We start from the raw sequence: 27273 nt of genomic DNA on the forward strand, positions 1-27273 counted from the left end.
ACCTACATGGGAGCCTAGAAGACCCTGCAGAAGTCAAGGTCTATATAGAAACCAAATATCGATGAAGGTCAAGGTAGATTAAGTGCCCTCTCAGAAGGAGTATGATGAAATTGAGGATTTGGGCTGCAAAACGTCCTAGCTCCAACTGTGTGGCTTTGGGCAGGTTACAATCTCCGAGCATCTGCTTCCTCATTTGCCAAATGTGCATAATAGCAATAATAATAATTTATGCTACAGGATGGATGTGCTAATGAAATGAGATGTTTATCAACTGCCCAGTACAGGGACTTTGCAGGTACTCAGCAAATGTCAATTCCCTCCCCGTGTTTTTGCCCTGGTAACTTTGAGCTCTTTAGTCACAAATAGGGGGTAAATGTCTTCAGGTTAGATAGGAAAATGAAAATAACAGAGGCTCAATTGCAAGTTAAAGTTCATACCTTTGGAAATTGTTGAAGATTTAGGATTAGGAGAAGGCTTCCACAAAATAACTCACCCATAGTCTTCACAAATTCAAGGTCATGAAAGACAGAGACTGAGGAATAGGTTAAAGGACCCTAAGAAGACATGACAACTAAATACCGTAGTATGCAATTCTGGATTGGATTCTGGGCAAGACAAATGGAAACATTTTAATACGTTCTGTTGATGTTATTAATTATACAGTACTATATAAGAGAACATCCTTGTTACTAGGAAATATAAACTGAAGAATTTAGGGGTAAAAGACAGCACATGCAATTTAATCTCATGTGGTTCAAAAAAAGAATGTGTGCACGTGTGGGTGCGCATGTATACATTCATGTGTGCACACACATGTACAAAGCAGAAAAAGAATGACAATGCAAACGTGGAAAATGTTAGCAATTGGGTCATCTCGGTGAAGGATGTATGGGAATTCCTGTATAATAACTGCAACTTTTCTGTAAGACTGAAATAATTTCAAAATAAAAGGGTTTTAAAAAGAAAGCTTCTATTATGAAAGGCAAAGTCAATGACTTTTATGTCATAATGATTCAGGAAATCCTACAGAGGAAAAAAAAAAATCAAAATTAGTAGCCAGACTTTGGAGTGGAAACATTAAAATGGTCCCAGCCAGAGACCTGGCAAGGTTCAGAGAATTCTGGAAGCCCTAATTAGAAGTGATGGGAACTGAACTGGTAGTATCTTGACACAGGTTCATTAGTGCAGCGATGGTCCTTTCTTTAACATACAGTTCAACACAAGGGCACCATTGTGTGGTTTCCAAGAGGCCCTGAAGGCACCACGGCCTTTGTCAGAACTTTCTGTTTGAAAGCAAAGAAAAGGTAAAAGCTTAATTGTAGTACCAGAGCAGCATCAATCCACACACATCTGATTCTACCTGTAAATGGCTAGTTTGGGATAATACCTTTCAGAAAATTATATACTGTGATTACTCTGCCACTTCTTGGAATGCTTTTATTCACATAAAGGAGAAGTCTGTAAACCCTACCCATGCTATTGTAATTGCAACATTTCAAAATCTAAATGATTCAGTCCTCCTTAATTTAACATGTACATTCAATTCTTTATTTCTGGGAAAGAATCATCACATAGAACATGGAAAATGTATATATGTACAAAAGGAAAAAAGGGGAATTAATAATCCTAATATAGTATATTATGTATAAAATATAATTATGTATATTTATGTATAAATATATAAAATGAATAAAATATAATAAGCCGTTGGGAATCAATTAAATAGTTATCAGAATTAATAAGAGCAGGTGCAAACTCACCCACAAAAACCAGTGGAATATTAGTACTCCAGGCCCCACATCCCCACCAAGGAAAAAAAAAAAAACTGGTAAAAAATTTAAAAGACATCCTATTCTGATGAGTTCAAGGCATGTATGTTTAAAACTTTCCATTTAAGAAAGTAAATGAATAAATCCCATTGAGAAATAGTAATAGACAACAAAATAACTAAGAAAAATCCTAATGAGAAATGTATATGAAACTACTTAACTGAATTAAGAGATATAAAAGATACACTGTATATTGCTATATGGAAAAAGCTAAACATGAAGATGCCAGTTTTTCTCAAATTAATTTACAGGCTTACTGTATTCCAAGTAAAATCCATGTTGGGTGTGGGAGGGTTTTGAGGACCCAACAAAACAATCCTCAATTTAATCTTAACATATAAATAGGAAAAGATATCATGCACACCTGAAACTAACATTATACTGTATGTTAACTGGAATTTAAATTAAAACTTTAAAAAAAAAGGTGTAAAAACAAATTCTTTAAAAGCCAGTAAGAGAGAATTGCCTTACGTTGAAATATATTACAAAGACCTTATAATTAAACTAGTATGACTGGCATTAGTGGGAATTAAGGAAACAAAATAATACAAAGTGGATAACAGTGTTTATAAAAATGTAGTATATTTTATAGACAGCACTGTAAACAAGGGGGAAGAAATGCTTATTTGATAATGATTCTAGAAAAACCATTTGTAAATATGGAACAAAAAATTAGCTGGTAAATTCATACCATACACCAAAAGGAACTTCAGTTGGGTTACAGAGTCAAAAGATCATACCACAGAAAATCAGAAAAAAAAATAGAAAATAGAAATAAGAAGATGGAAGAACTTTCTAGGCTTAAAGAAAAAGGTTGATGAACATCTACAGAAAAAAAAATCTAGGTCTGGACCAAGATGGTAATGTAAGAGTCTCTTGAATTTCCCTCCTCCCATGGACACATTGAATATTACAACTCTACACAGAGCAGTTCTCTCTGAGAGAAATCCAGAGACTCTCGGAGGGACTTCTATACATCAGGAAACTGAGAAAATATCTTCATCAAAGTGAGTAGGAAAGCTCGGGCCACACTCTTGCCACAGACCCTACCCCTGACAGAGTGCTGTGCAGTTGGGAGGGAATAACCCCTCTCCCAGCATCTCCCTGAGGAGCCAGAGGTTAGATAACACATCTAGTACCCCACCTCCTAAGGCTGGCTCCCAAGGATGGGGCCCCAAATCACCTAGCTCCGAAAACCAGTGGGGCTTACACTGGCAAGTCCGACAAGACTACAGCAAACAAAGAAGCAGTTGTTAACCAGCAGATGTGCATGCACTCCCTCACCTCAGCTAATCCACAGGGCTCTCAATGCAGAGGGAGCCGGCGAAAATGCAAATTGTCCAGTCTTAACCTGGAAGGAATTTAACTGCATACTTTATACAAACTGCTGCCTGAGTCTCCTACTTCTAATTAACAGCCATCTAGGTGCTGAATGCAGTCTGTCCCAGACCCAAAAGAGCCAGTAGGCATGTCCCCCACCTCCCTCTTGCTCACTCCAACAGTAAAACTGGGTTGACAGTATCTCTCTAGAAGGAGTTTGTCCACACATCTAGTGCCCCATGGCTATACATTGGGGCTCAGCACAGAAGGAGCAAGGAAAAATCCCCATCTCCCAGGTTCTCCCTGGAAAAGACTTAGCGACATATGGTCCCGCCTCTGTCTGAGGGGCCGGTTGCTAATCAACCTGCATCTAGCTGCTACCTGCCGTCCTCCCCTTTGGCACACTGACAGTCTTGGCACACTCTCCACTTCTGGGAGCCACTAAGAAAAAGGGACAGAGGCTGGCATGATCACAAAGGCTTGAGAGTAGACCAGGAGCTCAGACCAGGCTGATTGACTTCCAGAAGCCATTTCAGTAACTAGTGAGGGGTGTGACTTAACACTGGTAACACTGTATGTCAGATGCCTTGGGAAGATGTGGATTTAAAAAGTCAGGGCCACAATTGCACTACTGGGTATTTGCCCCAAAGATATAAATGTAGGGATCCGAAGGGGTACGTGCACCCTGATGTTTATCGCAGCAATGTCCACAATAGCCAAACTATGGAAAGAGCCCAGATGTCCATTGACAGATGAATGGATAAAGAAGATGTGGTATATATATACAATGGAATATTATGCAGCCATCAAAAAAAACCCCGAAATCTTGCCATTTGCAACAACGTGGATGGAACTGGAGGGTATTATGCTGAGTGAAATAAGTCAATCAGAGAAAGACATGTATCATATGACCTCACTGATGTGAGGAATTCTTAATCTCAGGAAACAAACTGAGGGTTGCTGGAGTGGGGGTGGGGTGGGAGGGATGGGGTGGCTGGGTGATAGACATTGGGGAGGGTATGTGCTATGGTGAGCGCTGTGAATTGTGCAAGACTGTCGAATCACAGATCTGTACCTCTGAAACAAATAATGCAATATATGTTAAGGAAAAAAAAAAGAAGATAGCAGGAGGGGAAGAATGAAGGGGGTAAATCGGAGGGGGAGACGAACCATGAGAGATGATGGACTGTGAAAAACAAACTGAAGGTTCTAGAGGGGAGGGGGGTGGGGGGATGGGTTAGTCTGGTGATGGGTATTCAAGAGGGCACATTCTGCATGGAGCACTGGGTGTTATGCACAAACAATGAATCATGGAACACTACATCAAAAACTAATGATGTAATGTATGGTGATTAACAACATAATTAAAAAAGAAGGGGAAAAAAAGGCCAAAAAAAAAAAAAAAGTAGGGCCAATGTCCATTCCCTGATGTGTCAGAGGCATCCAGGAGATCCCTCTGGGTGACCTTGGCTGTGCCAGGCACTGACCAGCAGCCAGAATTTCTGTTTTATCAGAGGAAGTGAGGAAGTTGTCAGCATAAAAACCATAGTCCTTGTGAAAGGGGCATGCCTGGGGTGCCTGGGGCTCAGCTGGTTGAGCATCTGCGGGCTGAGATCAGATGTTGGGTGACTTGGTGGTCCATGGATGCTTCCGCTTTCGTTGATAAGCAAGGGGCAAGGAGTGGGGGATTGTGCACTCTGGAGGTTAACAGCCACCATTTCTGTGAAGATGCCACCTGAGTCTCACAACCGTAAGGGAAGGGAAAGGAAAAGAAATCTAAGTAAGAACTTCTTAGGGGCATTTGGAGATTGAGTGAGGCACGGAATCGCCTGGCCGAGGCACAGAAGGCACAGGTGGTATCTTAACCACATTTTCTAACTTCTGTATTGATGCTTGGACACTGGGGCTTTCCTGACTGGGGGAGGACTGCCCCTATCAGGGCTAGCTAATTCCTAGAGGTAACAGCCCCTCCTCACCACCCACCTTGCTTTATCAGTCTCTTATACTCAGGACACTGCTCCCCACCCTAAATATCCCAGGGCCAACCATTACATAACTAGTGTTAACCCCTACACCCTGAGTCTGCTGAAATTATGCAAACTAGCCAGTGCTAAACTGGCTCAGCCTTCTTACCCTGCCTCGCACTTTGCTCCTTCCCACAAAAGCTGCAGTAAAGTTCCTTGCCCCTAGTTCCCTTGCTCTCTCTGCCTGTGACCAACGTGGGTCCTTCCCTGTGTGACCCTGCATGGCATGACATCCCCCTTCCTCTTAGAAACTACAAGTAATAAAACTATCTTTTCAATGGCAATTGTCTTCTGATCTGTTGACCTCACCATACCGGAACAAAAAATGAAATCTACATTTTAAAACTGTAGCTGGTGGGCCGATTGCCAGCCTTGAAGCTAACAAATTTTAATAGTTATATTTCAATGTTTTGAAAAGTGTCTAATTGGCCCGACACTTGGACAAAGACAAGTTCACAAATGCAGAATTGGATGAATGCCCTCCTAGTACACCCAGGGCCTCGTGGGCTGGCTCTGGAAGGATCTGTGTCTTGGACAGGGCACATAGGTATTAACCCATTACCTGGCCAGACCAAAGGACTGCCAGCCACACATGGAATCATAAGTTAAATATAATGGTTATTTTAAGTCACTACAATGGGGAAGGGGGAGTCATTATACAATAAATGTTAACTGAGGCACTCCCTGGCATCCCTGAGATTAGCACTCCTGCAACCCGGAGGTAGTGACTTCCACCCAGACCTGCACCCCTTTCCTGCCCCAGAGAACTGGGTGAGCATCATGGAGACCACAGATGTGTGCAAACAGGGCCGCTGTCAGCTGGGGGTGCATCTGAAGGTGTACTTGGGCAGCCTCAGGGAAGCAGGGGTGTCCAGCCCTAGGAAGCCGCTACATCATCAGGCCACTGCAGTGCACCTTGGACTAGGAAGCCTAGCCCTTCGACTTTCCTTCTCTAGGCACACAGGGAAGGACTAAATTACAGTCATCGTGGCATTGCTGTTTAAAGCTTCTTTGGGGGCACATGGCTCAGTCGGTTAGGCATCTGACTCTTGATTTCTGCCCAGATCCCGATCCCTGTTGGGCTCCGTGCTCAGCTCAGCAGGGAGTCTGTTTGAGATTCTCTCCCTGTCCCTCTGCCCCTCCCCTGGCTTGTGCATGTGCTCTCTCTCTCTCTCTCCCAAGTAAATAAATAAATCTAAAAAGAAAAAAATAAATAAATAAAGCTTCATTGGAGATCATAGCCTATACACAGGACCAAAATGAGGCCTCTTACCACTTCCCCCTGAATTTAGCTGACCCAGCGGATGCTGGCAAGGGCAGTCTTCACTGTGCATGGGGACATTCTGCTTGGGTTCATTGACCACGGGCAGATGACACGCACACAGCTGAGGCCAAGGCTTGGGCTGGAGCCTGAGCTTATACATGACTCAGTGAACCACAAAACCAGGCAGCCCACCACAATGACCCACAAACATAAGGGCACTGGGCAAGGAAAGAAAAACACCCCGAATATCAAACCCTCTCTCTGGGGCAAAGACCAGAGCGAAGGCAGAAGAGACGAAGTAGGAAATGCAGAGTGGCTGGTGTCCCAGAGTAATTCCTACACAGGAGACCACTAGGGTAGTCTGCAACCTGGGCATTGGGAACAAAGTGGTTACAGTATCAGCCAGTGCTGGCTTTACAGTAAATATCTTCCACGCTCAACTTGGGCAAATACTGTCAGCTTTCACAGATGGGGTATCTCATAGTCGGTAAAATAAGTTTTGGCTCCCGATCTTGCCATTGAGGCATGCCCCAACTGCAACACCATCCAGTAAATGATAATCTCCCCCTGAAGTTGGGACACTTCTCCAGGACTCTCCTGGCTGGAGGAGCCAGCTCACACTTCAGGCTCTCTTCACTACAGTCCCTGACTCCACGTTCCATTTTCCAGTTTGCATTGCTCTTAGCCTTTTTGCTTGGTGCTCTCTGATTCCCCCTGTGTACACTGGCTTGCATCTGCCTCCCTGCCCCACTTCGGACCACGTTAAACAGGATTCCTGCCCTGTCTGAACCCTTGACCCACTCACGCTAGCCAATCCTAGCCGCCAAGGCCAGGTCCCTGCTGGGTCATCCAGTCCTCCCAAAGGGCAACGACCCAACCAACTAGGATGGCCACATACATAGCAATACAGAAAATGTTTTTGATCCAGTTAACAAAAGCAGGACACAAATTGTATTTGCAAATACATGACAATACACTAAGGGGAAATAACAGGATTTGTAATTCAATTTTTTTCGATTATCATTGTTACATTATTACTGTTCTAAACTCTATTCTTAGTTCAGACTTTGTTTTATGTGGCTTTTATCTCAACATTGGGGCCGATCATTACTGTTAATTATACGAAAAGATTTGCATATATTATTTATTAGCTCCTTTGTCTCTGGATCAAGACTAGTAAAGAGGAACCAAGTCATTTAGATCCTTCCGACTAGAGAATATTCATTTTCACTTCAATTTATTTTATAAAATTGAAAGAGAAAGGACAGTGTTAACTACTGGCAAAGTAAAATTGCCATTCTAACTGCGCAAGTTGAAAACTTTTATTGTCTTATTTAACTTTATAAAAAATGGATGAAATTGAGCTTTTTTTAGGTTATCAAAGAAAAAGGAAAGCATCCACTCTGGGCTGAAAAACCTGAAGGACAATTTTACGGGATATGAAGTGCTCAGGATATGAGCAGAAATTTTCATGACTAAGGGAGTGTATGATTTGCCCCAGATTACAGGAATGACAGATGGGACTGGGCCGTTGGCCTCTGATGCCAGTACTCTTGCCACTCTCATCCCGCTGGGAAACTGGCTGGAGGACATGACAGATGAGCCAGAGAAGAAGAAATCGTGGCTTTTAATTTGCCGACAGTTCAACGTAGTCCAGGGATAATGTCGCTGACCTAAAACAAATACTGTTTAAGTCTCATTAATGGAAATACGGTGTCTGCCCGTTGCCCACCATGATAATCAAAGTACTCTCCCATTCTGAGAATCTCTAATTCTCTCAAACTTTTGAGCTTTTCCCGGAAAAGTTTCCAGAATGAATTAACTTGAATGCTGAACTACAGCAAAAGATGTTAAAGTGGTATTGTAAGTTTCTAAAGACAATCTATGTGATGAAACAGACTGCCTCTAAGTTAGGTTTATGAGAAATTATAATAAATGTCAGAGAATTGGAAGGCTAAAAATATGCTAAATTTATGCAAAAAGGAACAAGTTCAATAGAAAAACTAATGATCAGGGACTTTTCCTTAAATCCAAAAGGGAAATTAAGACAAGATTTAGAGTACATTATGTTGAGAAACTTTCATCTATAGGGAAAAAATCCAACATCAATGTTTGTTTAAAGTGCTTCTCCTACATGGACCTTGCTTATAGTAAATGTTCAAGGAATCCTTCGGTGTAGGTCTCCCGAGAACCATCTCTATTATACAAAGCTCTGGTTCTTTACCCACCAGGGGGAAAAAAACGAAAACAACAAAAAACAAAAAACTCCTCTGGTCTAGAAGTTGCTCAGTTAAGGTAGAAGGGGAATAGGGCTTGGGAATTTTGTATACAGACCACAAATTTATGTAAACTACCTGGCCCTTAAAAGACACTCAAAATTGTTTCCTTTTTATCATGTATTTCAGGGCCTTCTTATAGATCAGAAAATAAAATATCTAGTATTAAGCATAAATCTATGTTTACACAACCATTAGTATTTTTAGCTGAGATGTAATTGACATATACAACATGATGATTCAATAAGCCATTAGTATTTAAATAAATATAAAAACTGTGCTATGAAACGTTCTTTAGGTTTCTGGCAACTTCCTAAAATCTTTTCTAAACGGCTGAATGTAAATACTAGTGGTTAAACCTTAGCTTAGCTGGTTCTCTTCTGACATCTAGTGTTTCTGCTTCATTACGGCAAAATACCTCTGTTCATTTTTAAACTATTAGAATGAAAATGCTACACGGAATAAAAGCTTTATTCATTTTAGAAGAAAATTTGTTAAGTGGGATAAAATTACAAGATACATAATAACAAAGCTTCTGTTTCTAAGGAGCAAAGACTCTTTTCTCTTAACTCTTCCCATAGGAGGAAATTGCTATCTTTTCTTGCTAGCCTGACAGGTAGGACAGAGACTCAGCCTGGTCTGAGGGCTCTTCATTCCTGCAGAGAAGGCAGGGGAAATGAGAGAGGGGCACCATGTGCCACATACTGGGCTCAAATACTTTAGTGGGAGTTATCACTATGCTCTGAGAAGCTACAGAACCATCCTAACCTCAGAAACTCAGCCTGACAAGGTACAAGGATTTGCGTTCTCTGCAGTGTGGAAACAAAGACAGCCAACATCCCTTCAGAGAACGTCTTGTGTCAGGCCACAAGTTACAGAAACTTCTGAGCGCTCAAAAATACCTACCTGAATAGAAATGAGTGCTGGCCTGTTCTTTTGAGTCCAACATTCACATTCCATTTGAGATGTCTCACACGCGTAAGAGGATGGAAAATGCTGGAGGTAATGACTTTGGTAGTTGTTCCTCCAAAACCCTTAGACGCTGACGTCCGCTGTAGGCTGGAGAAGGATCCTCATTAGCTGTCTCTTAGGCACAGAAAGCAAGCCACATGTACCCACTCCTTCCTCCTTTTGTTCTTTCTTCCTCTTTTCTTCTCCGCATCCCTGTGTTCCCTTGCTCACGCTTTCTTTCAGCCTCTGCCCCTCTCCTGCTGACACAAAAGTCTTTCTTTTTTTTTTAAGATTTATTTATTTGACAGAGAGAGACACAGCAAGAGAGGGAACACAAGCAGGGGGAGTGGGAGAGGGAGAAGCAGGCTTCCCACGGAGCAGGGGGCCTGATGCAGGGCTCGATCCCAGGACCCTGGGATCATGACCTGAGCTGAAGGCAGATGCTTAACGACTGAGCCACCCAGGCACCCCCAGAAGTCTTGATACTCAGTGTGGCCCTCGGACCAGTGGCACCAGCATCACCTGGGAGCTGGTCAGAGGTGCAGATCCTCAGCCCCAACCCCAGACCTGCTGAATCAGAATCTGCATTTTAACAAGATTTCCCGGTGATCCCCGTGCCCATAGACTTGAAAAGCACTGCTCTAAACCAGAAGCAGCAACAAAGAAGGTCCAGCTGACGCACCAGCTCTCACAACAGGGCTAGATGACTAGAGCCACGATCTGGCTCAATGAGAGGGTCCTGGGACCATGAGAGGGGCCTTCTATGAGCATGGTGTGGAGTATAGCATCTGCACTTCAGATCCTAACGCTTCTTTAGTGTGTGTTTCTTTGTGCAGCAGTTTGTCACTAGACCCCTTGGGAGCTAAGCAGTGTCACCCTTAGACACAGGCAAGTGGAGCCCCCTACTCCAGACCTTGCCTGGCAGGACTCCCACTTTGAAGTACCTTCCTCAAAGCTGTCCAAGCCCCTTTCTAGTGCCTGGGATTGACTGGTCAGGGTGAAGTGCTATCTGGGCTAGGTCCCCCACACCTGGACCTGGTCTTGTGTGGGTCCTGGTCACAGGAAGCATATACCCCAACTTTTCTTTTTTTTTTTTTTAAGATTTTATTTATTTATTTGAGAGAGAGAATGAGAGAGAGAGAGCACATCAGAGGGGATAGGGTCAGAGGGAGAAGCAGACTCCCTGCCGAGCAGGGAGCCCGATGTGGGACTCGATCCTGGGACTCCAGGATCATGACCTGAGCCGAAGGCAGTCGCTTAACCAACTAAGCCACCCAGGTGCCCATACCCCAACTTTTCTTAAGTGCCTCCACAGTGGTGATGAGCCAGGCATGGCAGAGCCATGGGGTTAGGGCCCTTCCTCCCATTTTTCCCCTTCAAGGTCCTGTCTGACACTACTCCATTCATGGGTCAACAAGACGCCCTGAGCAACTTTTGGAATCATGCCTATGCGATTGTCCCAGGTCCTGTGGCCAGACTCCGGTTCCAGGAGGGTCACCTCACAAGCACAGTATTTTTTTCACAGGATTGCATGAAATTGGGTGGCCAGAATGGCGTTGACATACTGCTTTTAAGTGACTCTCATGATGGGCACAGGACAAGTTCAGGGATGTGGGTTCCTGGACATCCACTGCTCACCCTTGGGCTGCATGTGTGGGCCTGTGTATTAGCCCTTATGCATCCAACTTCCAACTACAGCATCACCTCCGGTTTACAGAATGCAAAAGTGGTGGGGTGGCAACACCCATCTTTTAGCCTTCACGCCTCTAGCCACTGGCACCCAAGGTGGTCACTCCACTCTTTCCAGGGCTGCACATGATGGCCAGGCAGCCCTCCAGGGGCAGCTGCCATCTCCTCCTAAGGCTTCCCCATTGCTCAGTGACATCAACAGCCACCTCTAATCTGTCCTCTCTGGCCTCCATTGATGTAGCAAGAGCAAGCTGCCCTGGGTCAGCCTGAAGTCAAGCTAGACAAGAAAGGGACATTTGTCGCCTGGATGGGACTGCTCTTCTCACTTGCCCTCGGGCCTCTTGGCTGAGGCTTCTGGCAGGTGGTGCCATAGGAAAAGTATTGTCAACTATATCACTGCAAAGTGATTCCATTCTTGGAATAAAGTGAGCCTAGCATAAAGACTTCAAAAAAATACATGGTTGGAAAAATGGAAAACTTAAGTAAAAAATGATGGCTTACACTTTCTCCTATTTGTGGTCATCATCAGTGAAGCACAGTGAGAACCTTTGGAAGCAATTAGAAGCTGGCCTTCACGGCAGAAGAATGGATGCTATGGCTTCGTGAGAGTCATGATAAAGTCAGGATTAAGTGTTATTGGGAAACTTCCCAGACAAGGAGATTTATATTTCAATACAAATGGGTTGGGAAGAGCCCTGGCAGTGTTATCACATCGCTACCTTTTTCTAGAGGTGAGAGACACGAACTTAGCTAGTAATGGCACATTGGACAAGACTTCACAGAATCTTTTTGCTCGTGGATAGAAACTAAATCTGCCACACTTCTCTTAAAGTCCTATGAGCTGACTAAACGTGTTAATACCTTTTAATTTCTATGTTCTGTTTGGACATATTGCTCAAAGCTTATGGTTTACTTCAGTATCTTCAGGTTATTGTTCTCATCTTTCTGTACATAAAATCATTCCTCATCTCCTACAACACCTTGCCCAATCACTCTGTTTCCCGTGTTTCTACTTCTCCAGCAGCAGCTCTGAGGGACTCAGGAGAACAGAGGCATAAACACTGTTAACAAAAGCTCAAACCATCCTCTCTTCTGCTTCGTTTCCTCAAAGAATTCCTAAATTTCAGAGTTGGTGAAGAGTACATGGGATGGTGAGGGAAGCACAGACTGAGAAATGTATTAAAATGTATGCAAATAAATGTATGGCAGCTTTCAAATTATTTTCCAAGGAAAGAAAGTTTACTCTCCAATGGTCACAAGAACTTACTGAGGGCTTACTGTGTTAGACATTGTGAGATAGAAAGTTCAAGACCCAGGCTCTGCATGCAGCAGGTGTGCAGTTTAACTGTGGAGCTGAAAAGGCAGAAAAGGAAATATGTGTGTATACACACACTCTCATTCACACATACACATACACACACACACACACACACACACACACCAATACTCCCAAGATTCAAAGGACTCACAGTGAACTAGAGGTAGGATTTAAAAAGGGTCTTCAGCAAGGATGGGGTGGATGGCTAGTGGGAGGTATTTATTTCCACAATCAATGAGAAAAAAATATTTGTATTTTCAATCCATTCTTCAGGTAAAAGCTTTTCCATGAAATACACTGCAATTATTTACTTGTCTCTGATTAATTACCAAATGTGATATAAATAATCAAATACACTGAACGAAGAATCAGAGCTAGTAACACCATAGAAAAGGAATCTCCATGGCTCTCCATTATTACCATGAGTAGCAAGTTATTGCAACAGTTTAATCATGGAATGATTCAAAATTTCTGTTAACACATTGCAGGCTCTCAATCAAATATATAACTTTGCTGAAATGAAGAAATATTTCCAGTATAAACTGGATGGAACTGATAAATCAGTGCTTCATTCTCTTCAACATCAGATTCAAAATGATGACTGTTTTTCTGAGCTGCAAGAAAAAGACAGTGTTCATTTTTAAAAAGTTAGCATAAAATTTCCAAAGGGCTACTTAAAACATTTCTTCCTATTGTCAGCAGTATTAAGTGGGGAAAATACCACCAGAAAAGGAGAAATGCCTTGTAAGATTTCCCCAAATAAAATAGCACTTGATTTATCACCTACCAAAAAAGCGTCTACATCTGCCCTGCACCAGATCCGGTGGGGGGGGCTTACTCAACCGCTGATCTTAACACTAAGGGCCTACTGTGTGCAAGACTTGCCACAGGGCCCGGGGATGGAAATATAACCAGGGCAAGGACCTAGCACTCAAGAAGCCTCATCTAGTAACCACGCAGAATTGGACATCGCATGGTTTTCACAGTCTGTCTTCACCGAGATGCTCCCAGAGTAGAGAGAACGGAGAGACTGGCAAAGCTGAGGCCAATGGAAAAGTGAGAGGTAAGGCAGAAATGTGACACACAAGGAGGCACAAAGAAGTTGGCTGAAGTGGGAGTGGGAAGCAGGGAAGTTTCAGACTTTATCCTCGAGTCGAAATAAATACAGGCTTTGTGGCATTTTTTAGAAAGCAGGATATTGGGAAATAAAGATAAAAGAAATAGCTCTGCCATGTGCTAATACCGCAACAAACTCAACCTATTGCTGTTCTCATTTATTCCCATACACACGACATGGAAAGGTTCCTTGGGATTAATACGGCACATGGGAGAATCCTGTTTTCAGTTTGGGGTTTTTGTCATGAAATGACCCACTCAACTGAACATAACCAGAGTGAACTCAGGAGGAAGTACTTTCCTAAGGAGTGTGAGCAGGAGGGTTGAAACAAATTTCAGACAAGCTGGGAGAGAGGGGCAAACACAACATGTGAAGTTCACGCCTAGCCAGAGTGATGCCCTGCCCCTTGCAGTGGGTTTGCAGCTCTGTCTCATACCTGTATCACTCAACTAAAACTTAAGCATCTAGGGGCGCTGGGTGGCTCAGTCGGTTGAGCAGCCGACTCTTGATTTTGGCTCGGATCATGGCCTCGGGGTCCTGGGATCAAGCCCCACGTTGGGCTCCATGCTCAGTGGGGAGTCTGCTTGAGGATTCTCTCTCTCTCTCTCCCTCCCTCTGCCTCTGCTCCTCCCCCCCTCTTTCTCTCACACATGAATAAATAAATCTTTAAAAAAAAAAAAACCTAAGCATCTACAACCAAATTCTCAGTTTTACCCACAAACGTAACAGCATGAAAATGTCTCTGCATTTATATGAAAGAGCAGGAAAAGCTTATTAACTGTCTCCAATGTGCTAACCCTGCAGACAGGCAGCCTTAAAATCACAGTCTGATGAGTATATATTCAATTTATATCATTTTCTTAGAAAGATAACATCTAATTCTCAGAGAATGTTAAAATTAAAGCATTATTCCTAAAAAGAAGTGTAATGAAGCAAATTTTTTTAAAAAGTATTCAAGAAAGAAAGAAAAAAAAGAACTCAATCTTTATACTGTTGTTCAAGAATTCAGCGTACTTTAGAGTGTCCAATACTGTTTAGAGTGTCCAATAACTGAAATAACTGTCCTGGTTTTACTTGAATGCCTAGTATCTCAATTTTAGGGCTTTCGCGTGATTTTTTTGTTAAAGTTAAATTTACAGAACATCTATAGAACAAATGAGTAAACAAATTTCAGATGAGGGCAATTTCCTCCAAAACTACACTAGACAATAAAATTATATACCCACATATTACCTTCAGCAACAAAGAACTGGGCTAAATAAAATGCAGCCTTCACAGCACTGGGTGCATGGGAAATGCCTTCTAAATTCCCCCACTCATAAGGTGCTTTCTCTGGATGCCACTGGACACCATATACTGGATACTTGTACCCTGCATGAAGAACACAAACGAGTAAGTATTAAGAATGGTCTGAGGGGCGCTTGGGTGGCTCAGTCAGTTGAGCGTCCGACTCTTGATTTTGGCTCAGGTAGTGACTTTGGGGTCATGGAATCGAGCCCCGTGTCAGGTCTGCTTTTCCCTCTCCCTCTGCTCCTCTCCCCATTGCACGCATGCTCCCTCTCTCTAATAAAATCTTAAAAAAAAAAAAAAAAGAAAGAGCAGTCTAAGATGTTACTTACAATGGAGTTATGTTTTATACCCTACGTAAAACATTATTTTATAATTCACAATGTCAGAGTCAAATTGTGCTCATTCTCCCAGAGACAAAATAAAGAATTTCAGCCCACAGTGTGAATATTCACAATCCATTTCACTGACTTTCAACTTTTTACAGTCCGTAATATGATTTGCTTTAGTAGGTAATCAGAGGAGAGTAAAATAGTTGAGCCTCTAAATATACCGCAGTTCACAGTCAGGAGCCCGTGTGATTAGTGACACAGGTTTCTTCCACGATGGGTCTGTTCCCCCCGACCTCATCCTGCATCTTCATCCCCTCCCATAATGATGTATGCATAGGAGAATGAACTATGCCACACATTTTTGGTGTCCTTTTATGTAAGCCAGTTTGTCTCGGCCTAAACTATGTCCCTCTGTTTGTGGAATGGCTCCTAACCTCCTGACTGGTGTTTCAGAAGGGGCATCAGAGGCTACCTGGAAAGTGGCTCTGTGGACAGTTAGGAGGCTACTGAGGAGTCCAGGCGGAAGGTAGTTAATGTAGAAGTAGAACAGGGCTAAGCTGGAGGGAGGGGATGTGACATTTGCAAGGATCTGAGGAGCAGAAAGTGGCACACATTTTTTAGATGTGCAGAAGGAGGGCAAGAAGTCAAGGACAACATCTAAGTTTCTAACTTAGGATGCTTTGGTGAATGTCAATGCTCTCCTTGGAAGCAAAACAAAGAGGAGGGAAACAAGAGTTAAAAAGAAGATAATCGGCTCACTTCCGACTGGGCTGACCAACCTTTCCCAGAATTCCCCAGATATTGTTTATAAACCCCTCGACCTTTGACCTCCCCCAAGAGCAAGCCAATCTTTGAATAACATAAACAACATCCACCTTATTCCAGTTTACTCCGCTCCAGCACCGTGGCCTCTCACTGACTAAAAGACTGTCTATTGTTTCTGTAAGTTCTCATTCATAGTACTTTGCTTCCTTGCACAGTATGATTTTTCGGCCAGGAATTGCTCATTTTCCTTAAAGCCTCATAATGTGAGGGTTCTTAAGGGATTAAGAAATCCCTTAAAGTCTGGGATAAATGTAGTTTTCTCCAGAGAGAATTACTGATGTTTGCTTCTGCCATAAACGTTGGGACACTCTCAGTCTGAGATGACTTTAAACAAAATTTTTGACCAGTTAGTTTAATGCAGGCCACAATTGACCAGCATGTCATTATGAATGCTCAAGGCTTATTTACCACCACCCCCACTCCCTTAGGGTCAAGGTTCAAGATGGCAACTCTCACAGTTCTGCAGGCAGGCTTTGTTGAGGGTCCTGCTGCATGGGGTACCTTCATTGTAGGGGGTTCCTGAGCTTCCTCTCAAGTTCTCCTGATTCAATAATAATGCTGGTTTAAATACTCCACTTAATAATATAATACCATAGAATCCAGTACTTCCACTGCTGGGTGTTTACACAAAGAAAACAGGAACACTAATTTAAAAAGACAGATGCACCCCTAAGCTTATTGCATCATTTACAATAGCCAAGATATGGAAGCAACCTAAGTGTCCAGCGATACATGGATGGATAAAGAAGATGTGGCATAAACACATAATGGAATATTACATAGCCATAAAAAAGAATGAAATCTTGCCATTTGAGGCAGCATGGATGGAGCAAGAGGGTATTATGCTAAGTGAAATAAGCCAGAGACAAATACCATGTGATGTCACTTATATGTAGAATCTCAAAAACAATACAAACAAAAAGCAGAAACAGACTCATAAATACAGAGAACAAACTGGTGGTTGCCAGAGGGAAAGGGGGTGGGGGATGGGCAAAATAAGTGAAAGGGATTAAAAGTTACAACTTCCAGTTATAAAATAAGTAACTCACAGGGATGAAAAGTACAGCACAGGGAATACAGTCAATAAAATTGTAAGAACTTTGTACGGTGATAGGTTAAGTACACTTATTGTGGTGAGCACTGCATAATATAGAGAATTGTCAAATACCTATGTTGTTCACCTACAACAAAAAGGACACCACTTAACTCCCAGAGGTTTTGGCCTGAGTATCCTGTCACTTCATCAATGTACAGGTATCCCTCTGCTTTCCAAATGTCCACCTTACGCCACTTCACTGTTATGAAAGACTTACATTAGGTACAGTAGGCTTTTCTTCGTAAAAGCGAAAATCCTCTTCAGCTTTCTTTCAGTGAGCGGAAACAGGGACTCATGCAGGTCTTTCATAAAACCAAAGTGGCTTAACGAGAACTTTTGGAAAGTGGAAGGATACTCTTTGCTTTGTGCCACTGTGGCTTAGGAGTTTCACAGGAAGGCTCTACTTTTGGATAGTGGGATAAACTTATGTTTAGGAAAATGTTTTACTGAACATGAGTCATGTTTTTTGTTGTTGTTTGGAGGATGATCTGTCATGGTACACTGCTAGAAAGAGAAGTCATTTTTTCCATTTACTTCTTCCTCTACTCTCCCCTTATTCTTTACTTTCCTTCTCCATCATTCCATCCACCAGATGACCCAGGTAAATCACAGCTGATTTGGAACATGGACAAAAGCACATCTCCTACCCACAAAAATGCCCTAGCTTCTATCTTCACACCCAAGAGTAACAGGATTTTATTCATAAAAGTATAAAATCAAAATTAATATATATAAACATAAGTGAAATAAAGTGTACGTGTGCCATGATATATACCTTCCATGGTTGAAATAAACTCAATCTTGCCATCTGTATTTGTAGTTAATACATTGAAAAACTTCTTTAACTTTTCATTCATCGTAAAATTCTAGAGTGTAAAAATAAAACAAATAATTACTTCTGTAGTTAATCTAAATGCATTAATTTCATTGTTAATTAATGCAATACCATCATGGAGAGGCTCCACTTGTGGAAATTTGCAGTCAGAGGTTCCGTTGACAAAGACTTCAACAAGTCAACAGGAAAATTCTGGAACATTCTGCTCTGCGATGCATCTGAAATAATTTAGGCACAAGAGAAATCATTTAAACACACAAGCCTCTCATTCAGCATGCTAATGGCTTCCACGAGAATCCCTGCACCTCAGATAATAAAAATCCACTCAAGTACCTTACTTCAATGGATTCTATTCCTTTTTCATATAAGCTTGGTTTTTCACCACATACATCCAAAATAGTTGAACCTAATACATGTACTTCCCACACAGTTCTTGCAATGATTAAGTAAGACAATGCAAGAGAGAGCTTTGAAAAATATAGAACATTCTATAAGTTCTATGTATAACAACTACTGCTTTCCATCCGAAATCCTTATGAGAACAGGAATAGCTGACAGCACTCAACTCAGGATTCAGAGATCAGGTAACCTACAACAATCATTACCTATTTACACAGAGTGCCATAACAAAGAATCGTCCTGGTCTTTGCCCTGAGTTCCTGATACGGAGCTTCTAAAACTCAGAAATTCCTAAGAAATGGGAATGTCTTCGTAATGCTAATGAGGTGACTCACTGTAAGCCCCTAGGTAGCTTCAGGATATGGCTGATCATCAGAAACATCAACCACATGATTAGAGTACATTAGGACTTTGAGCCAGCCTGATTTCCAGGGATGAAAAGGGGACTGGAGATTGAGTTCAGGCACACAGCCAATGATTTAATCAACCTTGCTTTTGCAATGAAACCCCAATAAAAAATTCTAGACAACAAAGCTCATGGGAGTTTTCCAGTTGGTGAACGTATTGACATGCCAGTAGGGTGATATGTTCTGACTCAACAGGGAGAAGACACGGAAGCTCTGCATTCCCTCTGGGACCTCAACCTATATGTAGCCTTTACAATAAAACTGTTAGTGCAAACACAGCACTCTCCTGAGTTCTGTGAGTCATCCTGGTGAATTACTGAACCTCAGGAAGGGTCATGGGCATCCTCAAGATTGTGGACAGTTGGTCAGAAGTGTGGGTGACCTGGGGATGTGACTTGTAGCTGTTACCTGAAATAAGGGCAGACTAATTGGGGAGATAACATAACTATGGAGTCTGCGCTAACTCCAAGTGGTTAGTACCAGAATCGAATTGCGTACACCACAGCTAGGGTTAAAACAGAGTACACAGCCAAGGGAAAAGTGATGTACTATCATAATTCATAGCTACCATTTATAAGAGTTGTATTTCAAGCACTTGGCATGGTAGCTGGAAAGCAGTATCTTATTTAATCCTCACAAACAACCTTAAGAGGAAAACCCTTTAAAATCAGGAAATTAAAGTCAAGGGAGGTTAAACCATTCCCCAAGGCAACAGGGATGACTCAAACCCAGGTTCGATTTTAGAGGTGTTAATCATGCATGGTCCTGTATTACTATAGGTAATGAATTATCAAAACTCAAAACTCCTAAGCCATCTTCACAGCTCAGTACATCATTCACATCGTCAGCTTGTGTGAATAATCTGAAAATTAGTAAACATTATGAGCGCTTTTGACATGGATATTTGCCATACTCATCCTGCCCAGGTAATATTTTTAAAAGGGTCCAAAAGGGAATTCTCACCTTTAGTGAAGTTCAGCAGCATTGCAATTCCATCAGTATGAGTAAGAGTTAATAAGGACTTTCCACCACTAATCAGATATGAAAGCTCTTCGAATCCAAGGCAAGTGCCCCACACAGGAAAATAGTCTCCATCATCAAAACTCTGCAGAGTGAAAGAGAAAACTAAGCTTATTCAAACTTTTCAAAACAAAAATTATACATTTGATTTGTCATTACAAGACAGGCATCTGAGTCATGCATGCATTTCTAAAGAATTTTCCAGGATCCGTAAGGAGGCTATCACTTAATCTTTCCTCAGATCAAGCTCCCACATAATCATTCAGTTTTAGTCAATCAAATTATTCAATCTCATCTGTGCTGGGAAAGAGACGGACATCTGCCAGGCAACTACCAAGCGATACCAGTAACAATTAGGGACTGCCAATATCAAAGATAATGCTAGATAGATGTCTATTGATACATCTTCTACAGATCTTGTTGCTTTGGATGATTGCCTGCTTTGAACACACTCTGAAGTCTGTCCTTCATTATCTCGGAATTTACAGTAATAGCTGCATTATAGCACCTTCAGCTAACTAAATTTAAATCAGGGGAAACCCTTGATCTGGAAGAAAAGGAACAGTCAGTAAGGAAAAGGCTAAGCAAAAGTAAAATAAATTTGTATAGAGTAAAAGCTGTCAACGGAAAAAGTACAAATGTACTGAGCTTCTTCAAAGTCACAACAACTACCATGAATGGGGAAAAAGTCTTCTAGTGAATGAATTTTCTGGTTAAGTAAAGATTAAATCCCTATGTACTGGTAGTTACAAAACTGAGTTTTGCAACTTTTCTAAAAGCAGTGATTTCCCTGTATAGATTGTAAAATATAACATGCCACTCATTTTAAATGAGGAAATTGTTAGGACTTTCTTTTTCTTTCTGTTCCTTACTGAGAAAAATACAGAATTACATTAATTCCTATACTTTCTATCCTAAGGGAGGATTTTTAACACTTTCTATGCCGGTCTGGGAAATTTTATTTTTAGAAGTTAGAACTGCATACATTAAGTTGGAGGGCCATACTGCATTTACTTATAATAAACACAAAGGAGAGTTTAACTGCTCAGTTTCCGTATGTACCAAATTTAATTTCTCACTTGCTGGGACCACATCTTTTACTTTCTGTGGATCCTCCACAAAGCCTCGCAGAGCAAAGGACAGAGTAGGACTGAAAAGATCTAACAGACTTCACTTCTCAAAGCTTCTTCAGTGAGAGCTTTGTGGTCCCCAGTGGTTGTAGCTAAATAAGGTCAAGGTTGCTGAGCTTTTTTCCTTTGTTTTGAAATCTTTAAGTAGCTAATCACATCTCAAAAAGTAGACTTTTGGGTCTCAGGGGTTGGGTGGTTCCTTCTTTTTTTTTTTTTTAATTGAGCAAGCTGGTTACATGAGTCCCTGTATGCAAAAGGAAAAAGGACTACTTTATAATGTTCATATATATTTCCCAAATGCATTTTAAATCACTCACATTATAAAATTTCCACTTGTTCACTTTTTCAAGAAAAAAAAATCCATTGAGCATGTACTCAGTACATGGTACCATATTACATGACATGAGGAACACCTCAAAGGGTGTTAGAACCATGAAATCTGCTGAGACATGAATAACTAACCTCAAGATATTCTGTCTTCTGAAATAGAAGCTCCTGAAGGTCATGGACCCTGTCATCTTACCGAGTAGGAGCTAAATAAATGTTTGAACTCTTCTACAACAAAATATTCTAAAAGTTAAGAGGGAGCGGGATGCCATTCCTGTTGAAGTTGGGAAAGAAACCTCTACAGAAGGAGAATAGCACCTTAGCCTGAAAAGATGGGCCAAGTTATGAATTAGGGATGGAATGGAAAGAAACAGACTAAGCCAATTTAAAAGTAGGAGGACACAGAATATATGCTAGAAATACCACACGGGCTTCAATTATATGCAGAAGGAAAAGCTAGAAAATGGGGCTGTGGATACACAGTCTGTGTCTTGATCCAAAGACTATGAAAGGCTACAGATGATTTAAAAGCCTACCCATTAAAAGTTTTTAAACAAGTATCTCATATGCTAAAAGCAGTTCTTTAGGGAAATATTTAAGGGCAGGGGGAGATACAAGGGCCAGCAAGATTATAGTTCAGGAGTGAAATAGTAAGGATCTGAGGTGGGGTGCAAAGTCAGGCTCACTGTGAGACATTACAAAGGACTCAAGAGGCTCTGCCTGGTAACTTAATGTGGAGTCTAGGGTAACTGTGAAGAAAGGTCAAAGTCCATCCTATTTGACCTTTCCATCCTATTTGACCTTGACCTTTGCCAAAAGTCAGGACAAAGAGCAGCTTTCAAGGGGAGATGAGAATTAATAACATATGAACAATGCCTGGTACATAAAAAAAAAACAGCTTACTAAGCCAGCATAAGGACCTGGTTCGTATCAATAAACACTAAGGGAGAGGGCCAGGCTGTGGGGCTCTGGTTCCCTTGGAAGCCCACAGGGAACAAGTGAGCGCCGCCACGCGCTGCTAAAGAGCAGGAAGCTCAAAAGTTAAAGTGGGATGAGGCTAGGGTAATTGTGTGGGAAGTATTACCATATGCTTAGGAAAGAATTATCCTCATGGAAAATTACAAAAACCCACCTGGAATAACAGGCTGTAACTGACACCTACCTGTTTGGCCAAATCGTAAAATTTTTTGGCTGTCAGAGCATAACCTGACTTCTTGAGATCAGCGCTTCCTCCGGGGAAAAGGATCCTGAAACAACATCAAATAGGGTGCCTTTCAACCCCGTGGCCCACAGAAAATAAACACTCTTTTTATTTTAAAACAACTTTTTCCTTATCATGCAAACAACAAGATCATTAAAGAAAGTTAGAAAACTGTGGCAAAAATATATAAAATATTTACACTCCTACACATTCGTAAACTACCACAGTTAACAATACTTCTAGAAGCACATATTCTTCTAAAACTTCTTCAATAAACAAGTTTATTTTTGAGATAGAGTATGAATAAATTAAGGATAAATAAGTGGGGGAAGAAAGGAGAGTACACAAAGTTAGATATCAAGTCAAGATAAAATTCCAGGTACAGCTAGGTTTAAATCAAGGGATCAGGGTGCCTGGGTGGCTCAGATGGTTAAGCGTCTGCCTTCGGCTCAGGTCATGATCCCAGGGTCCTGGGATCGAGTCCCGCATCGGGCTCCTTGTTAAGCAGGGAGTCTGCTTCTCCCTCTCCCTCTGCCTTTCCCCCTGCTTCTTCTCTCTCTGTCTCTCCCGCAAATGAATAAATAAAAATCTTTAAAAAATAAATAAATAAATAAATAAATCAAGGGATCAGTGATGCCAAAAATCAACTGAAGGCCCATAATCATGAGTCAATTGTGGCTCACAGAGAATTATTTTTAATCATAAAGAACAAATTGCTCATAAAAATATATGTAGGCTAGAATTAAATATCCATGAGAATTTAATTTTTTATTATCACCCTGAAATTTCTTCCAAAATATGCACACTATTAAAAAATTTTGAAAGAACAAAATTACAATTCTGGAAAAAGTCTGGGAAAAAAAGAGGGGAAATCATGTTTGATTTTATTTTACTCTACCCATAAAGGAGAGATACAGAAAAATATTTACTATGTTTTTATATCAACTTTTAAATTAGCTTTAATTTTAAAATTTATAACAAGTCTTGAAATAACCAAAGATATTCAAAAAAGATTACAAAAGCTGGATTAAATGTGTTAAAATTTTGAAAATACTTAAATATGAATTCGAGATATATGAAAGCTCACTTCTTTTTAAGAGAGAGAGAAAGAGAGCAAGAGAGCACACATGTGATGTGGGGGGGGGGGGGCAGTGGGGGAGGGGGATAGAGAATCCCAGGCAGGCTCCACGCTCAGCAGAGCCTGATGCAGGGCTCAATCTCATGACCCTGAGATCATGAACTGAGTCAAAACCAAGAGTTGGATGCTTAACCGACTGAGCCACCCAGGGTCCGCAAAAGTTCACTTTTGAGACTATTTGTTCATTCAACAAATATATACTGCTTCTTGGTATTAGCTTGGAGAGACAAGGATGAGGAATTTTTCCTAGTCTTGTAGAAAACTTACAAACTATAAGGTAGAACCACACAGAAAACCCTACAATTAAAAGTGGCTTAATGAAGACTCATTAGCAGGTCTCCCCTTTCATTCACTCAGTGTCTAAAAAGCTGCCTCTGATCAAATCTGGTGAGTTTAATGCCAGAATCCTTTCATAAAGTAAAATCTGACTGTCTTTCCCAGATTGGGAAAGTACTTTAAAACAAGACTTTGCCTTTTCATCTCTGTGTTCCCCCACAAAGCAGTATGGGGTCTACTGTGTAATAGGGGCTCAAAAAAGGTGATTCTGAAGTTGCATGAGAGTTAGCTCATTTTCTGGTATATATTTTTTTGTGTATTTTTGAGGTTCTACCATATATTCTGACCTGGACTTACTTATCTTTTCTATGCCAAAGTACACTGCACATAATGGGCACTATAAAATGTTTTACTCATAGCTTTTTCTTTTTTTTAAGTAGTAATAAACAGTTTTATAAGGGGAAAAAAAGAAACTCTTTTTATAAAAGCTTTATCATAAAATAGACTCCCTCCACCCAACTCCCAATCAAAAACAGCTACCTTTAGGGGCGCCTGGGTGGCTCAGTCGGTTGAGCGTTGGACTCTTGATTTTGGCTCAGGTCATGATCTCAAGGTTGTGGGATTGAGCCCCATGTAGGGCTCCGTGCTCAGTATGGAGTCTGTTTCTCCCTCTCCCTCCCACTCTGTCCTTTCCCTGCTGGCAAGTATTATAATAAATAAATAAAAAATCCTTAAAAACCACCATCTTTAAAATCTGTGTGTTCACCTGATAGATTATACTGTGCTAATCTCCTCACCTCTACCTTAAAAAAAAAAAAGCAAATGGGAGTATACTATAAATACCATTATGTGCCTTGCTTTTTTTTACATAACAATATCACATTGTTCACATAACAACAGCAATCCAAACCAGCATCTAATAATATCCTCATATTTTAAATCTGTGCATAATACTCTATTATATGCATGTAGTCTATTTTTTTTACCCAATTCCCAACTGATAGACTACTGGGAGGCTTCTAAACCGGGGGTATTTCAGACAATTCTACAATGTGTAAGTTTGGGCCTAAGTTTTCACATACAGGGGGAATATATTTATAAAATAAAATTCCTTCTGACAGATTACCTGGGTCAGAAGGTATATGCATTTTTTATTTCATTTCAATTTCAACAGATATTGCAAAACCACCCTGCAAAAAACTGGGTAACACACACCCATAAAGTATGAGAATGCTTGTTACCTCACACCCTCACCATATAGTAACAAATTTTCTGATCTTTGCCAACTTGATAGTTAAAAAAGTTTATAATTGCTATAATTACCTAACCTTTAATTATGAGTAATGTCGAACATTTTTCATGTGATTAAAAGTTTTATTCTGTTGACCTAGCCAATCATCTTTTGTGGTGAAGCCAGAGGACAGAAAATTTTTTTTCCAAGTTCTATGCAAATTATCTTCTGAAAGATAACCAATTGTTAAGACTTAGGACTTCTAAATCCCCTAAGCAAGTAGTATGCCATGTCATTCAAAGTGGCTTCAGAACATTTAAGACAATCATTAAAAGAACAAAGATTATGTCACATGTTAAAAAAAAAAAAAACCTAAATGTATCTACTATGCAACATTTATTTCTTAAGCTGCCTTCCCTCTCCAGGACTTTTTCATCTCTCAACAAAACAATTCCTATAAAAGAACTCAGAAAACTAACATTATACCACTATAAGATAGTTACACAGAAACATGTATGTTTATAAGTATGTTTTTGCGAAAGCAGACTATATCCACCTCATTCCCCATATCAAATCAATGCTGCCAACTTACCCATTAATAGATTGGAAAAGCTTTTCATACTCTTCATCTGTAAGATCAGGCCTGAAAACAATAAGAAGTTACAACACATCTATTTCCAAAACCTAAGGAAAAAAAGTAAGGCTGTAAATGAAGTCCCCACATTAATTTAAAAAAAAAAACAAATGAAAAGTAATTCTTAAATACCAAACAATATCTCTCTCCCTTCCTAGAGGTGTTTTTTCAAACTACATGAAAATCACATACTGTAATTATATCCTTGTTTTGCCAATCAGACAAGTAAACATGTTTTCCTGTGTTCTCATATAATTTAATATTGTGAAGTATGTGTTAATATGGTAAACATTAAAGACCATGAGATTTCGGCACCAGTAATTTCTCCGCTAGCTGAGAACTATCAAAAACAGGTAAAGATATTCAGTAACTTCATATAAGATGAAATAAAGAGATTTATTAATATGCCTCCCTTAACTACAGGCAGTTTGGGCAGATAAAAACAATACATATAAATGCCAAGTCTCCGCTTCATCCCACCCCTGCCACTAACTGCAAAGATCGGGAGACCACTGTGTATTCAAAAGTCAGAAGAGTTCAGATCTAGGGATAGGCTACATGCACATCACTGTATACCAGGCAATTATTCTGAAGCTAAGTTGCCCAGGTAATCCGAAGCGCCTTTCATCGAACACCACTTAAGGGCTCCTAACATCACCATGCTGATGATTTTATCCCCTTCTCCAGAAAAAAGTAATGGGACTAGTCTGTGAAAATTTAGTTAAGTCACAGTAAAATGGGTTTGCTCTTCCAAAAGTTGAAGAAAATGCAAGAACGAGAGAAGACAGCATCATGGTTATGAAATTCCTGCAAGAACTTTCCTACATTAAGCAGTCTTCTGGTTCTATAAGAGAATAACAAGGCATGATGCCCTCTCAATCAGCCATAGAAGAAATAGTTTTATGATCAAATGTCAACCACAGTCCATTTCTGCCCCAGGAAATGTTTTAGAGGGAGTCGGAACACCTCTCCTATAATTAAATACACTTACGATGCCCAGAACTTGGCTGTGCTTTGTTGTGCTAGGTTCTTCTCTAGGTCCAAATGACCTCTGCAAGTCCGGGTCTATTTAGAAGTTCATACGGGGTGCCTGGGTGGCTCAGTCAGTTAAGCACCTGACTCTTGATTCCAGCTCAGGTCATGATCTCAAGGTTGTGAGATTAAGCCCTCCTATTGGACTTCACACTCAGCAGAGAATCTGCTGGAGATTCTCTCCCTCTTCCTCTCCCCCTCCCCATGCTTGCTCGCTCTCTCTCTCTCAAATAAATAAATCTTAAAAAAAAAAAAAAAAAGAGGGGCGCCTGGGTGGCTCAGTTGGTTAAGCATCTGCCTTCGGCTCAGGTCATG

The 27273-nt window shown here is 40.9% G+C and overlaps 1 protein-coding gene across 2 annotated transcripts in view; it reads right to left on the reverse strand.

Annotated features, from left to right (window-relative positions):
- Positions 1-12871: 12871 nt before the first annotated feature.
- GGH (gamma-glutamyl hydrolase) overlaps positions 12872-27273 on the reverse strand; it is a 20593-nt gene continuing 6191 nt past the window's right edge. For both annotated transcript variants that reach the window (XM_025870638.2, XM_073892823.1), the window contains 7 exons: positions 25885-25935; positions 22609-22693; positions 19933-20074; positions 18275-18381; positions 18104-18194; positions 15022-15159; positions 12872-13285 (listed from right to left, as the gene is read on the reverse strand). In XM_025870638.2, coding sequence (XP_025726423.1) covers positions 13164-13285; positions 15022-15159; positions 18104-18194; positions 18275-18381; positions 19933-20074; positions 22609-22693; positions 25885-25935 — 736 coding nt within the window. In that variant the 3' untranslated portion in view covers positions 12872-13163. The remainder of the gene's footprint in view (positions 13286-15021; positions 15160-18103; positions 18195-18274; positions 18382-19932; positions 20075-22608; positions 22694-25884; positions 25936-27273) is intronic.

The sequence above is a fragment of the Callorhinus ursinus genome, unplaced genomic scaffold, assembly GCF_003265705.2.
Source record: "Callorhinus ursinus isolate GAN/ISIS: 27379988/994484 unplaced genomic scaffold, GSC_fseal_2.0 scaffold5, whole genome shotgun sequence".
Lineage (NCBI taxonomy): Eukaryota > Metazoa > Chordata > Mammalia > Carnivora > Otariidae > Callorhinus > Callorhinus ursinus.